Raw genomic sequence first — 16,399 nt, forward strand, 5'->3', positions numbered from 1 at the left:
TAATTCCTTTGTAAAACCACCTAATTACAGGTTACTTCTGTTCTATTTATTTTCCTGTTATCCTTAGTATCTCGATATCCTGATACGAAATCTCCCATTATTGGAGTGACTTGGGTTTCCTGAAACCACCAGCTGACAGAGGATCCCCATGTGCTGAATAAATGTTATAAAACCTCTTTCCTAGAGCCACCTCATTGCACTTTCTTCAGTTTCTGGGAACCTTTAAGCCCTGGTAATTCTATAAATAACAGGATTGGGAATTCTGTAAAATTCAGAAAATATGGATCTGAGCTCTGCCTTTATTTTAAACCAAGGTCTGTCCAGTCACATCAATGGTTGAGGATCTGCCTGAACATCATTGCTGGGATGAATTATGTTGTCACATTTGTCTCCTTCATCAGAAGATACAGGACCCTCTCCCATTTTGGCACTGAATTTGTTGTGTGTGACAGTCACTGCAGCTGGCAATGATCATCTTGTGGCCATTAATGGAACAAAGCTATTGCAAGAATTAATGCCTGAGGAATACGTTTTATTCTAAGCTATAGAATATTCCCCAAAAGTATGTTCAAAGCCTTAAGAAAAGAAAAAACTGGCTATCGGGGAAACTCTAGACATTACTAAAAATTGGTCTCCAAAATCAAAAGTGAAATGCACACCCAAGTCTCTACTCACTCACAAATTCACTCTTTACCTTTCAAAGAACTGAGCAATGGTGGAAAGAAGGAGAGATGGGAAAAGAATGAGAAGCAGAGTTCTGTGAACATATTTTCCCCCTTTAAATTTAAATTTTCTAGGCAATTTTGGAAATTAAAAGAACATAAGGAGGAGAAAATGTTTCCTCTCTTGGGTGAAAATACTGTGAAATATTTTTCTAATAATTTCTTGAAAAAACTTACTTTTTTTTCCCCCCCATCAAACGTAAAATAAAGTGAATTCTGGGAAAATTTTGACCCCTCCTGAACCCTTTTTATTGTACATAACTTCCATCCAAATGAATTGTCTCCTTAAACACACGTCGATATACACATGTTCATCCTCCCTCTGGGCTTTCTCACAAAAAGGCTGCCCTGCAAGCCCCAGGGAGTCGTGCAGATTATTCAGAGAAACAGTGGATAAAAGAGCAGGACCAAACAATTCTCTGTGATACCCTTCAGACCCTGTGGCACTTACTTGGAGCAGCAGTTCAGCACCCCGTTGTGGCAGGTCCCCGAGGCAGTGAAGGTGGGTGGGCACTGCCCGGCATGGCAGAATTTTCCCCGGCCCCTGCACTCTGCAGTGTCAGGAAAAAGGGGATCTGCAGAACCTGTGAGAAGAGAAAAGTGTTAAAAACCTCAGTTTTCAGTCTAAAATGATGAAGGATAAATGTTCATTAAATCATTAAATGTTCATTAAACAGATGCTCTTGAACCAACCCACTGCACCATCCTGATGGTATCAGATTTAGCCTGTCAGGTGATGGCTGCTTTTTCCCTCCTATGAACACACCTTTGCTCACAAACCCTTCTGTTGTTTATAGGATTTATTTTGCTTCTCACCTGAAGTTGCCTGGAAGATGAGGAGGAAAACAGCGAAGAGCAGGTAGAGGATCTTCATGGCTGCCGGTCACTTGTGGTCCGTGAGATCCTGCAAAGTGCCAATGGTGGATGGAGTTGGCTTGAGGAAAGGCTGGGAAAGACACCCTGTATTTATAGGGCCTGTGAGATTGTGCAAGTGTGACCACTGAGTGCTTTGTCAATGAGTAACTGCAATGAACTTTATGGAAAGGGGCTGGTTATCCCCCTTATCGCAGGTGGCAGTGAACATATTGCAATCCCCCAAGGGTGAATTTCCACTTAATGCATCAGTTATATAATGTGACCATCAGCCAAGCCCCACTGAGCTGCACCAGTTTTTGTCACTCTTGCAGGTGTCTTTCCAACACAGGCACAGGGATGGGTTAGGCAGGGAGCTTGGAAGTCAGGCACCATTGGAGTGGGGACCTGGCTTTGACCCTGGATTTGTCACCCACTGACAATTCATGTAACATTTTGTCTCCGTCTCCCCATCCCTATCACCAGGTGGATGATATCAAAGGCAGAAGAAAGCATTGGGAAAGACTTGATATGATGCAACTGTTCTTTGTAACTTTTTAAACAGTCTCACCCACTGCAGAAGGGTGACACAATGATCTCTCCTTCCCTCAATCCTCACTTATATCATAGAATCATAGAATGGCCCGAATTGGAAGGGACCTTAAAGACCATCCAGTTCCAAACCCCTGCCATGGGCAGGGACACCTTCCAGTAGACCAGGTTGCTCAGAGCCCCATCCAGCCTGGCATTCCATCCCACATCATTCCCCACTGCCCTACATTCAGTTTTGCGTCACAAATTCTGACCTCCTTGCACTCAGTTCCTGTTTGCCCAAATTTAAAACCTCAAGAGTTAGAGTTCTGACACTAATATGTCTCCTTCCTTTTAAAGAAAGTAAACTATTTCATATATATGTACAAGTTTGTGATGCAATGCTGAATGTTTCCTCTCATATTGCCCCAAAAGGTTGGGAGAATGGGCTGATTCCATAAGAATCTTGGCTGACATAACTCCCCCAAGTGCAACATCTTCTGGGGCTTCAAGTCAGAGCACCATCCTCGTGGCTGTAAATTTTCTAAGAAGGGAATCCATGCAAAGAAGGTTCCTCTTCATGGAGTCCTGGGCTTGTAGATGCCAAATGACCACAACATCTTTGCACCCATGGTAATCTTCCCTTTGCCCAAACACCATCACTCCCAACAACAGGTTAAACTCTGTCACAGCCCAGATGTCTCTGCAGTTCCTGCCTCTGACATTCTGGTTCAGTGGTTTGCTTCCTTATTGCCTCATTTATTATGTTGAACTTGGAGTTAATGGTATTTTTGTTATAATAATTATTCGAAGGATGAAAACATTACCCATAATTATGTTTAACCTCCGTGCTCTTGGGCAGGCTCGAGCAGCTGAGAGAGCAGTAACAAGGTGAGTTACTTAAGTGTTTATGCATCAAACAACAGCAATATAAACACTGATTTCCCTCTTCCACCCATAAAATCTAATTAACCAAGAAATGTCAAGTGTTGGGGTTTTTGTTCCCTTTTTTTTGTACCCTTGCTTGGAAATTGTCTTTTTTCTTTGCCAGCAACTCTCCAGCTTTCCCCATTTCTAATGGAGAAGAAAGCTGATCTGTCACTTCTCTCTTTTCTCTTTCAGTGACATGTCAGTGGGACCCTCTGAAGGAGAGGTAGATACTTGATCAGCAACAGCAGGAAACAAAACCCTTTTGTTTTTATCAAGACCCACTGAAATGTGAATTTCCCCAACCTGTCTTTCTCATAGACAGAAAACTGTTGTGATGTTTTGCAAATGGAAATGTGTTTTTTGAGCATTCATCGCTCCTTGAAGAAGCCCATGTTAGTTGTTTTTCCCAAATAAAATCAGGGTGTAGCACTGGGGAAGGTGGTGACCACTCTTTGTTATCACATGCAGTGATGCTTTCATGGCCGTACTGTGGAATGGAACAAATCCATTATCAGAGACAAATTGTTTTAATTTCACTGATGCAAATTGCCATAGCATTCAGATTTTACTGAACAGCCTCCTTTCTTGCAGAAGGAAAATATCTCTCTAGGAAATAAGGAAGAAGTTTTTTACAGTGAGGGTGGTGAGGCCCTGGCACAGGTTGCCCAGAGAATCTGTGGCTTCCCCATCCCTGGAAGGGAAGGCCAAGTTGGATGGGGCTTGGAGCAACCTGGGCTAGTGAAAGGTGTCCCTGCCCATGGCAGGGGGTGGAATGAGATGATCTTTAAGGTCCCTTCTAACCCAAACCATTCCAGGATTCTATGATTTCATGATTCTATGAACGTGACCAACATTTCAAGCCCTGCTAGCACAGGTAACCAGAAATCATTCAGAGCAAAAGGAAAATTCCATGACTTTGACTTCTAGCAAGAACAAAGACAGGTGCAAACTGGTTGCTCAAAAACCAGGTGAAACTTGCACAAAACCCCCCAGGAAGAGAGCAATTCATGCACCACAGCAGTGACCTGGGGCTGGAACACAGCAGGGTGTGCATGGAGCTGTGTCCCACGGTAGTCAGGGCTGGGATGGAGCCCTGGAAATCTCTGTTGAGCATTAACTCCCAGACATGAATTGGGAACTCCAGGAGCTGCAGGTACCTACCCAGAGATATCAAGCTCTTTAAACAAAGGGGATCTGGGGAGACTTTGCAATTGAATTTTGCTTCTCATCCAGAAGCACAGCTTTTCAAAGGTGACATTTCAAGGAAAATCCAAAATATTAAGTGGGGCCAGCCCTTGCAAGCAGCACTGTACCAGATTTCTCAGTCTTCTGCAAGGCAGGTGTTCTTATCCTCTTCTTCCCTTCTTGATTGACAAACTACTCCCCATAATAGTTCATAACAACCTCCCTTCAGGTACTATAGGCTTCAGTGCTTCATTCTGATTAATCATCAATAAGTTAATGAACTGGGATATCATGTTCTTCAATTGTGCCTTTTGTCTGATGCTTCCAAGACTAAGCAAGCAAAATAAAACAGCAGACTGAAATCTTACGTTCAATTTGTCATCATCACCAAGGCAATTTTAACAAATTCATTTGGGTTTTCTGATTTTTGTTGCTGCCTAGTGTCCCTTTACAGTTTTCTCTGTGGGAAATCAGTGTCAATCTCGTTTACAGCTCTTATCTTTGCAGTGTAAGGAATGGAATGTTCTTCTACCACAGCTGATTGCAGATACTTCATGGTAAGAGATGTGCACTCATTGCACCTCTGCCTGGATAGTTGCAGGTGAAGCTGGCATCCAACCTGCTTCTCCTTAGCATTTTACGCCTCTTGGAACATAGGCATATCCCACATAGTGCAGGGAAGGAGCAGTTCAGGCCAATCAGTCTGCAAATCTGTGTGTTGTCTGGACCACTGCCTTGTCTATTTATTAACTTGCCATCCCATGAGGTATCTGAGAGGGGTAATTGAGAGCTGGGGTTGTTCAGCCTGGAGAAGAGAAGGCTCCAGGGAGACCTTAGAGCCCCTTCCAGTGCCTAAAGGGGTTCCAAGAGAGATGGAGAGGGACTTCAAAAAAGAGCCTGGAGTGATAAGACAAGGAGGAATGGCTTGAAACAGAAATAGATTAGATATTAGGAAGAAATTCTTGGCTGTGAGGGTGGTGAGGCCCTGGCACAGATTATCCAGAGAAGCTGTGGCTGCCTCATCCCTGGAAGTGTTCCAGGCCAGGTTGGACAGGGCTTGGAGCAACCTGGGCTAGTGGAAGGTGTCCCTGCCCATGGTAGGGGGTTGGAATGACACGATCTTTAAGGTCCCTTCCAACTTAAACCTGTCTGTGATTCTATGATGCTGCTTCATCCATGGGGCTTTATTAGTGAAAATCCTCCAATAGATACATTTTGTGCTTGTGCAAGATGTTCCAACATGTGACTTGTCAGTAAGGTGGTTTATGCCATTTCAAATGCGCACAAGCCACATTTTAACCTCTGTTTTTCCATCAGTCCTAGCTGGGACAGCTACATTGGCCCCCTATTAAAGAAACATCTTAAACCTTTTAGAGGAAGAGAAGTACAGCAGATCAGTTAATGAATCCTGGTGTGTGAGACATTTCCTGGTGTCACTGAAGAGGCACAAGAGGAGGACCCTGTCCACGTAAGGTTCAGGGATGCTGCAATGCTGAGGTCTGGAGACCTGGTCAATTATTACCTACCCTTGGTTGCTTTGATCTCCATTTCATGTGCCCTCACACTGCAATACAGACAGTGAGTCAACATTAAACAGATATTTAAATGACAGCACTGGAAATCAGCATGGAGAAATGTACTGTCCTCTGCACCCCTAAGCTGTGGGAAAATTCCTCTGTGGGGGTGAGAAGGACTAATAAGCAGAGTTTAAGAGGTAGGTGGGATACAGGATGTTCTATATGTAGTGAAGAAAAGACTAGTACTTCTCTGGTCCTGCATGATGAGTTTCCTGATCTGTCAAACAGCCCTAATCCTGCTGGAGAGATGCTTTTCCTGGAAGGGGCTGAGTCTTCTGTGGGGGTGGTGTCCTATGGAATATCACAGGAGCCTTAAATTTAAGAAATATGGTGCAGTTGATGACAAACTAAAACACCAGAAGTGTTTTCATAGACAGTGAACAGTATCTAAATGCTTCCCTCTGTGCACCAGCTAAATGTCTACTATGGTGTATTGGGTAGGTTTCTGTTGATTTTGGCACCACCATCATAAAAAATATAATCACTGGAGCTCCACTAGCTCATGTTAGGTAGGCAGTTGCTAGTGCTGCAGCCACAAGAATTGGATTCATCACTAGTAGGACTTGGTTTTGCATTTAAAGCTGCATAGGCACATGGTTATTTGGGAAAGCATATGTATATATATATATATATATTTAAAATCAGTCAGGTCAGTGTGGCATTGACCTTCCCATGTATGTACATCCTCTTTATCCTAGCAATTTTTCCTGTACCATAAGTTATTTGGGGTCCAAACATCTATTTTCTGCACAAATCAGTGTCCTGATTAAAGTTGCACGAGGTTTCCTCACAGTCTCTGCTTGGGTGCCACTGTCACCTAAGAAAATCACAGTGATTAAAAGCTTGTGAGTGACATCTAAACCCCATGTTGGAAGTTAAGCATTACAGATCTCTACTTGCACAGATGATACACTGTGAGGGATAATATTAAAAGAAAGTGTAAATAACTAATTTAATAAACAAAATATGTTGAGTTATAAAAGATTACTTGAAATATCATATCATATCATAAAATCATAGGATAGTTTGGTTTGGTTTGGAAGGGACCTTAAAGACCATGTCTTTCCAACCCTCTGCCATGGGCAGAGACACCACCCACTAGACCCTCAAAGCCCTATTCAACCTGGACTTAAAATCCTTTAAGGAACAAAGAAAACAAACCATCTGGAGGACTCCATTAAAATGCTTTAATTTACTTAGTTACTTAGTACTTAACTTACTTAGTTACTTCATTTCACAGAATCACAGAATGTGCTGATTGGAAGGGACCCACAAGGATCACTGAGTCCAACCCTCAGCCCTGCACAGGACCATCCTCAAGAGTCACACCCTGTGCCTGAGAGTATCATCCAAATGCTTCTTGAGCTCTGGCAGCCTTGGTGCTGTGCCCACTGCCCTGGGGAGCCTGTTCAGTGCCCAACCACCCTCTGGGGGAAGAACCTTTTCCTGAGACCCAACCTAAACCTGCCCTGACACAACTCCAGTCCATTCCCTGGGTTCTGTCTCTGGTCCCCGCAGAGCAGAGCTCAGTGCCTGCCCCTCCTCTTCCCCTCCCAAGGAAGTTGTGACTGCAGTGAGATCTCCCCTCAGCCTCCTCTTCTCCAGCTGAACACAGCAAGTGCCCTCAGCCGCTCCTCACACGGCTTCCCCTCAAGACCCTTTACAATCTCTGTTGCCCTTCTTTGGACACTCTCTAGCGGCTTAATAACGTTCTTATATTGTGGTGCCCAAAACTGCCCCAATATTGCAGGTGAGGCCGCCCCAGGTCAGAGCAGAGCGGGACAATCCCCTCCCTGGCCCAGCCAGCGATACTGGGCCTGATGCCCCCTGACAGGGTTGGCCCTCCTGGCTGCCAGAGCACTGCTGACTCCTGGCCAACTTGTCCCTTGGAAAGCAGGTCAATATGACAGGCAAACTCCAGTGATGCAAGCCATGACGTAGTCAAGCACATCATCAGTGCATTGTGTAATGCAGGGTTGGAGGAGTGGGTAGAATTTGCTTTCTCCCACCCAGTGGGCTCCAAGTGCTGGGGATGAGAAGAGAAGGGGCAGCGCCTGCCTGGGGACTAAGAGCTTTTCCCTTGTGCCTACATCACCTAAATGTTTGCTTCCCAGGTTCTAGTTTGACAAGTTTCAGTTAATTTTCTTGCTGGAGCTGCACCCTTTGTGTGTGACTGTACCATTTCCTAGGGGTCAGATACTAAACATCTCCTTGGTATCTGGTGTCCATTAAATATCTCCTTGAGATAAATGTAAGGGTGGTGAGACCCTGGCACAAGTTGCCCAGAGCTGTGGCTGCCCCATCCCTGGAAGTGTTCAAGGCCAGGTTGGACAGGACTTGGAGCAACCTGGGATAGTGGAAGGTGTCCCTGCCCATGGAATTGGGGTTGGAACTAGTTGATCTTTAGGGTCCCTTCCAACACAAACCCATCTGTGATTTTATGATCTATCAGAGATGCCTCTGGGAACACCATGTAAATCTGTTCTCCTGCCTCTGTCCTTATTTCATCTCTCCATCCATGGATGTTGTTTCCTCACTGTGTTTGTCCCCATGCTGGGGGATGAGACTTTCTCCAGCCTTAGCTGGCAGCAGGAACGACATTGCAGCACATGCAGAGTCCAGCATGGAAGAATCCCTCAAAAGGACAGGAAAGTCACTGAGTTGTTAATTTTTTATCTCCCTTTTTCACAGGCACATCAATAGGGCATAAACCAACCTGACCTTCATTTGTTGAAGTTGACAAAATGTTCAAGATGATTTTCTGTGATCCACCCCCACAGCAGCCAAGAGGGTCACTTCCAGGCCTCTGCATAAAGGTCTCCACAGAACCACCCACGCCTCATAGTTCCCGCTCCCCTGTGCATGACTTCCCTGGGAAACCATGTCTTTAACGGCAGCACCTCAATCCCCCCTCCAAGGATGGGATTCCTCCCGGGTAATGAGCCAGACACTTCTAGGAAACTGACCCTTGGAAAGGCCAAGACTTGCTGGCAGCTTTAAGGATTGCATTTCTCAGGAGTCCTCTCTACACTTTTCGTGTCCATGCCTTTACTGGGAGTTAAAATACAGTTTAACCCACTCTCTATCCCATCTCCAGCCCTTCAGAGGGACAGTGAGGATGATTTTGTGAGTGTTGATGCAAAGGGTGTAAGTAAAAGTTTGGCCTTGATAAGGGATTATAAAAATACAGCAAAGAGACAAACTCCTTATCAAAGCAAAAATGTGTCACCTCTTCACAACAAGCTCCATGGATTGCTGCTCCTTAGACAGGAACTACAAGGCAGAGTTCTCTGGGCTGGCCAGTCATATCAACTGAAGCTGACTGAGAATAGGTACACAATTATCCTTAAAATCTGAGCTTTCTTTTCTAACCCCTTCTGTTAGACTGAGGCAGAAGGAAAGAAAATGAAGAGGGAAATTTGTGGCACACCTTCCTGTAGGAGAGCTGGGGGTGTTCAGCCTGGAGAAGAGAAGGCTCCAGGGAGACCTTAGAGCCCCTTTCAGTAGCTAAAGGGGCTCCAAGAGAGCTGGAAAGGGACTTTGGACAAGGGATTGGAGGGACAGGACAAGGAGGAATGGCTTCAAACTGACAAAAGGCAGGGTTAGATGGGATACTGGGAAGGAATTCTTCCTTGGGAGGGTGGTGAGGCCCTGACACAGATTATCCAGAGAAATTGTGGCTGCCCCTGGATCCCTGGAAGTGTTCAAGGCCAGGTTGGACAGAGCTTGGAGCAACCTGGGCTAGTGGAAGGTGTCCCTGCCCATGGCAGGGGGTTGAAATGAGATGATCTTTAAGGTCCTTTCCAACCCAAACCATTCTGTGACTCTAAGGCAACTCAGATGACTAGCCATATCCATACTGTTAAACTCTTTCACCCTCCAGGACGAGGTGCCTGCATTAAAAGCATCTACAGGGAATCATCCCTAGTTCATGCCATCCCCCACCTGTGCCCAGGGATAGTTTGGGTTTGTGCCTGTTGGCCTGTGCCCAAACTGTGCCCAGGTGAGCTGATATTATAGAGTCATTTCCTGTACCTGCTCCTACACTTTTTCACTTACCAACATGGACGTGGTGCTGCCTCATGAAATTTTGCTGTGGATGTTATTGCAGGATCCTCCTCTCCTTCCCCTCCACTCACTCCTCCTGCCCCAGCACACTCAGCAGTTATGGTGGTACATTATTTGGACCTAAAGGTGTTGCACTCATGCCAAAAGTTAGTGAAATCTCTGGCTTTTCTCCTGCAAATTAATTGGTCCTTTAGATTACAGCAGTTCTATACCTGATCAGCCATTTCCCCTGCATTGAGGAAGTAGGTCTTGGGCAGTCATTTAGTTTCAAGAGCAGTTTTGAGTACAGGAATATGATTTAAAATCTTGGAAGCATAAAGGAAGGAAGGAAGCAGGCAAGCTGCAGGAGCAAATCTCATTTGCAGGCAGCTCCTGAATGAGGGGACAAAATTCTTACATGAGGGACAAAATCCCAGGGAAAAGTTCAGGCAAAGGAAAGAAAATTTGGTTGATTTTCCATGCTCTAAAGACTAAGAGCAGTATTATTCCTCTATCAACCTTGGGAGATGGGGAATGATGTGCTGAGCAGGGTCATATCCTCCAGCTTCATCTTCCCACTCTCTTTCTTGGGAGAAATTCCCCTCACGACTTTTCCACTACAAACATAAGGCATAACAAGTGTCTAGAATGCTGCTGGAGCTTTGAAAACCCAATGAACTGTGATAGAACAGGGAATAGTACTAGAAGAACAGGTACCAACAAACTGATGAGCTCTGACTTGTATTCATTTAGATATTTATTCATTGAAAAAATCTACTCTTGATTGCATCTCAGCATTGGTGTCTGCTCACAAAGCTGGTCCTTGTGCTTTGTGCAGGTCTTGGAGTTTGTTCTGAAATTCACCCAGTTCCTAAGGAGACAACCTGAAAATCACTCAGGAGTCTGCAGCTGGAAAAAACAAGTGAAAAATAGCAGAGAATTTACAGGAAAATCGTTATTAATTAAGGTCTGAAACCTGCCAACACAAGGAGGTTTGAAGATTTTCAGGTTTGGGGACTGCAACAGAGATAGAGAGAAGAGATTGCTTTGAGACCTTTTTATTGATGTTTTGCCCTGAAAAAAATCCAAAGAAGTATTTCTCTCTTGAGGATTCTTGGCTGATAATTCATCTCATACTGGTTTATGGTTTGATTTTAAAGATATCGTGTACTGACATCCTTCTGCCTCCTGATTGCAGGGAAAGATAAATATCAGCCACATGCTGTCACCAAAATGTACATTGGGAAAGCAACAACCCCCAGCTCTCTGCTGGGCCATTCTCAACCTCATGTTGTAACACAACAGAGCAATGTCCTGTTGGACCATCCATGCCTTGACCTCTCTGATCTCACTGGTCTTGTCTTCCTTCACATCCTCCCATGGCAGCAAGGTTGACAAGTTTACTGTTTGCAAATGTCAAGATATCTTTCTTGGGTTGCCAACTGTGAGTCCAGTGTCACAGTCTGGGTTATTTTTCTCTAGATTCATTATCTCAGTGTACTTCCATGATCTATTTGCCCAGTCACTCCATTTTATTAAGTTTCCTGCTGTTGACATAGCTTTTAAATACCTGAAATAAAATTGCAAACCTGAATGTTTCATTCTTTAGGGTCTGGATTTCTCTCCCCATCCACGGCGTGGGGCTGGCCCAGTTCTAGTTCCTTCTCCATCTGAAGAACCATTGCGACACCTTGAGGGATGGGGAAAGGGAAACTCCAGGGGTATCCCAGGGCTTTTTCAGGCCCTGAGCCTGGAGGGAAGAGGTGCTCCCCCCTCCCCCCCCCGCACGTGGCCCCATGGCCGGCAGGGAGACAGGTCACAGGACACTGGGCGTGGAGAGGAGGCAAGAGAGAGTTTATTGTGGGGGATGTTACATTTATAGGGTTTAGGAGGATTCACAGAGTAACCAATTAGAAGTCTCAAGGGGTTTACAGGAACACCCAATCACAGAAAGAGGTTAACAAAGGCCAATGGGACACACCTCAGGACACCTTCCCAGGACATTCCTGCATGGATAACAAAGGGGGTGCTGGGAAGAAGAAGCATGTGTTTGCAAAGACACCACCAAAAGCCATTTTAAAACCTGTTTAAACCACAGTTTTCCCATATAATGCAGGTTTAATGCTACATTAGGGTTTTTTTCCTATCCAGTTCCTGAAGATATTTACAAAAATTCCCCATATTGAAGACTAGGGCACCCCATGGATGACTGGCAATCACAGCCCTGGCACCCCCATCCTGCTCCACACTAAGGCAGGAGTGGGACATAGATGTAAATAGGGAAAGGGATGAGACAACCAGGGACAGGCTTAATCAGATAAAATGCTCATCACCATCTTGTCAACCAGCCCAGAGCACTGAGTGCCACATCCAGTCATTCCTTGAACACCTCCAGGGATGGGGACTCCACCACCCAGCAGTCTGTGCCAATGCTTGACAACCCTTCTAGCGAAGAAATTCTTCCTGATGTCCGAATATTAACAGACTCCTCCATCACTTCTCCAGCAGCCACTTCATCAATGATTCAGATACTGAGGGAAAAAGAGGCTGAAGACCTTTAATTGGCACCAGTGCCTGGGAATGAGTCTCACTCTGCAAACAGGAGGACCTACAGGTTGCCCAGAGACAATGTGGAGTCTCCCTCACCAGAGACATTCAAGAACCATCTGGACACCATCCCGAGCCATGTGCTCGGGGGTGACCCAGCTGGAGCAGGGAGGTTGGACCAGATGACCCACTGTGGTCCCTTCCAACCTGACCATTCTGTGTTTCTATGATCTTTATCCCTAAGAAGGTCCAGTAGACAAAAAGTGACCTTTCTTTGGTCACTAACAGGGAGATATGACCTAGTTCTCAACTTGGACACTGAACCTTGAGTCAACAGGTTGAAGTCAAATGAAAATGAAACTTCAGCTTCCAGCACAGTCATGGGATTGTGCTGGAATGGAGCACAGCCTGGTGACACAAGGGTGGCTCGGTTGCTTATACGGCCAGAAAAAATCCTTGTTGCCTGACAAAAGATAGGTCAACTTTCTGTAATCATTTTCATCAGACACAAAAAGTCCAGAGTTGGACCCAATCTGGCTCTGTGTGCAGGGGTCCCAGCTCAGGACAGCTGGCCTTGTGCTCACAGGGTTCACATCCTCCTCTGGTCAAGATACTTGTATGTCAATATTTAGAGTAAACTACTTTGTACAACAGACCTCAGTAGGACTAATCACAATTTCCTAAGAACTGGAAATAAAGTTATATATAAAAGAGCACTTGTTGCTGAGATTTACAGCTTTTTGGAATATTTTAAGCCTTTCTCCCTCATATTTCCCCATTTGATATGGTCTCAAAGATTTCCTTTGTTATTCAAGACAGAATATTTTAACTAGAAGTATTCAGAGACTCTCTAGATTATGAAATAACTTGATTATTAAGTAACCTATGACAACTTTCACGGGAGCCATCAAGTTCTACTCTCTGTTAAACTGTCCCTTTGATCAAACCTCATCACCAGCCAGCTCTTCATAGAATCATAGAATGGTTTGGATTGGAAAGCAACCTTGAAGATCATTTAGTTCTACCCCCCTGCCAGAGGCAAGGACACCTTCTTCCCTAAACTGTAACTCAAATAGCTCCTACTTTATAAAAAAAGGCTTTAAAAAGTCAGAAGAGTTCAACCCATTGAAAAGTAAGAATAATTGTAAATTGAGCATTTTTTGTGAAATGTAAAAAACTGTTCCCAGGCTGTAAGTGAAAATAATACTTCTAATGAGAAGTATACCAGAATGATACTTCTTACCAAATATCATTCTTTCAAGAGTGTGCCAGTACTCCCAGGAACAGCATCTAGAAAATGATACTATATTGGGGTTTTTTTCAGCTATGGAAGATCTGCAAAAGGAAACACTTGAGTTTCTTTCCATTCTGAGAAGCCAAAGAGACAAAAAAATCACATTATAGAGACAGAGTGGTGGTACAAATCCTGCCCAGCAATAAGCAGCTGAGAGAATGGACTTGCACACACAGGGTTCAGCAGGTACACATTCCAGCTGCAATGTTTTCCCCACGTTACAGCTGTGTGTGTTTGATCCACAGTCAGGAGACATCTCACCAGCCTTTGAGTGCTCCCCTCGCTTCTTTGTTTTCGGGAGAGCTGGGGACATTGGGCTTAATGAACTTGGAGGTCTTTTTCGACCCTGATGGTTCTGTGATTCTGTGACGTTGAAAACAGCGAGGTGGCGACATCTTGAGGTCAAACGCTGAGGGAACTTGCGCTCACTCCACCCATCGGTGGCACATCAGCACCGCAGGGACATGGGATAAGGGCTCTTAGATCTGCGTTCATCTCCTAAGTGGGAATGGGAGTCATGGGAGAACATACACGTAAGAGTTTTTTGGCACTGGAAGCATCCTGAGGCCTTGCCTGCCTTGGTTCATCAGCAAAGGGATCTTATCCCACCTAAGGGTGCAGAGCAGATGGACCTGGACTTTTCTCAGAGTGCACAGCGGTAAGATGGAGGGCAGAAAACACAACTGGCATCAAGAGAACGTGTTGTCATGATGTGCCAGGCTCACAAGAGCCAGTGTTGTTATGGATAACGTGCCCTGTTATGGACCAGGAGACTGCAGGTTGGGCTTTTTGTCAAAGTCTTTGTCTGGAGTCAGATGCCCTTATCTTCCATATGGGGTTTGGAACCAGAAAAAGTGATACCAAGACAAGAAGCCACATCTGGGATATCCACTAATCCTGTCACCTTTGCAAACATAGGATAAGGGAAAGCTGGAGTTATCCAGATACTTCAAACATTGGTCCAGCAAGGAAAGACTACTCTGCCATGGCTCATCTACTGCCCTTCACCAGGGCTGTGGGGAATAGAGCGGGAGGGCAAAAACAACTGTTCCTGAGGTGCCCATCTTACATTCCACAGGTGGGACACGCTGACCCCGGTGTGATTTGAACACACAGCCTTCTGATCTGGAGTCAGACGCGCTGCCATTGCGCCACGAGGTCGGGGATGGGACATTATGCCCCCTAATGTCATCCCAGACTTTGGGCCGTTCTTTGAGGGAAGGGGAATTTTGATTCATCTGACATAGGAGTGGGACCGTCTTTGCCTGTTGCCTTGCTGAATGAAGAGGGCTCTAAATGAGATACTTCAGAGGAAGAAGGCCAAAAATGACCACTGCCCAGAGCAGCCCTGCAAAGCCTCTCCTGGAGGAACAGGCACCTGGGCATGCTGTCTCCAGAGGGACAGGAGGGACAGTATTCCAGCATCTCCCTGGGGAAAGAGGCCCCATTCACCTGGAAGATGGATCCACATTAAGCCCTGTGGCAGGAGGGACCCTCATGCCTTTCACACAGCCTGACTGGGGTCACCTTCCCAGGTGATGGATGGAGTCTGATGTGAGGTCATCTGCCCCCACATCTCCTGGATCCATGCAGTTCACTCTGCCCCTCTGCCCCATCCCTCCCTGGGCTCTCACCCTTCAGCCAGGTCACTGATGTTGTGGTGGGTGTCTGCCATGGTTTGCCTCATGAAGAAGCTGAAGGAAGTGAAGGCTTTCTCTGAAAAGTAAAGAGTCTCGTAACTGCAGGCTCAGTCACTCCTGGGGGACCTGGACTTGTCTTCATGCAACATTTTCCTAGAAGGGTGGTACAGTCAGTCCAGAGGATGTTCTGATGAACAGTATGAGGAAGAGTTTTTCCAAGAAAAGAGTAAAAAGGAGGAGTCAGGTCAGCCTCACCAAAGAGCCCAAATAAAGACTATGAAAGGAATGTTCCTGAAATATGTGATGATGACTGGAAAAAGGGAACATGAGTTTACCAAGGGCAGAACACTCTCAGACAATATAACAGATTTCTTTAAAGAAATTTCTTCCTTGGTCATCAAAAGGACAACAAGCAGCATCATTTTTCTTGGCTTTGGTTTGACCTCTGATGGGGTATCACAGACATGTCACTGCAGCAGGACACAGACACAGAGCAGCTGAGCTGAACCCAAAGCCAAAGTGAAGTGACACGACCAGGGACAAAGGTGCTGGGGTCAGTAGTTGGCAGCCCAGCTGATGTCCTTCCCTGCCTGATGCTGCACTGGGTGTTGGTTGGTGTCTGTGGTGGGCACAGAGGAGGTTCTACGGAAGGAAGGACATGGGCAGGCTGATGGGGACATGGGAATGACCAAGGGACAGGGCCAGTGGCACAATGGACAACGCGCCTGACTACGGATCAGGAGATTGCAGGTTCGACTCCTGCCTGGCTCGACACTTTTAGCCCAGGGAATTTCCTCCTGCTCCCTCCATCAGGACCTTCCTTCTCCTGCCCATCATCCCTCCTCCCAGGCCTTCTGCAGGGCAAAGTGTTGGGCTGTCCTCTTGCCCTGCAGGAAGGAAAGAGCCCCTCCAGACCTCATGGCCTCCAAAAGGGACACAATGGGGTCAGCAGGTGGGACCACAGGCTGGGGACAGTGGCACAATGCACTATGAACATTCTTGACTATTGATCAGGAGACTGCTGGTTCAACTCCTGCCTGGCTTGCCCTGAAACTGCCTGGCTGTTGGAGAGGT

The 16,399-nt window shown here is 45.8% G+C and overlaps 1 protein-coding gene and 2 non-coding genes across 3 annotated transcripts; 1 reads left to right on the plus strand and 2 right to left on the minus strand.

Annotated features, from left to right (window-relative positions):
- Nucleotides 1-1,169: 1,169 nt before the first annotated feature.
- Nucleotides 1,170-1,678, minus strand: LOC113957486 (gallinacin-10-like). The gene is made up of 2 exons (XM_027665059.1): nt 1,539-1,678; nt 1,170-1,306 (listed from the first exon to the last, which is right to left on the minus strand). The coding sequence occupies exons 1-2, from the start codon at nt 1,594-1,596 to the stop codon at nt 1,170-1,172; spliced, it is 195 nt and encodes a 64-aa protein (XP_027520860.1). The 5' UTR covers nt 1,597-1,678.
- A 13,096-nt stretch (nt 1,679-14,774) lies between these two features.
- On the minus strand, nt 14,775-14,846 carry TRNAW-CCA. Its single transcript has one exon. It is a non-coding gene; the product is annotated as a tRNA-Trp (tRNA).
- Nucleotides 14,847-16,023: 1,177 nt separating this feature from the next.
- Nucleotides 16,024-16,096, plus strand: TRNAR-ACG. The gene has a single exon. It is a non-coding gene; the product is annotated as a tRNA-Arg (tRNA).
- The last annotated feature ends 303 nt before the right edge of the window (nt 16,097-16,399 follow it).

The sequence above is a fragment of the Corapipo altera genome, unplaced genomic scaffold (assembly GCF_003945725.1).
Source record: "Corapipo altera isolate COAL_440 unplaced genomic scaffold, ASM394572v1 164, whole genome shotgun sequence".
Lineage (NCBI taxonomy): Eukaryota > Metazoa > Chordata > Aves > Passeriformes > Pipridae > Corapipo > Corapipo altera.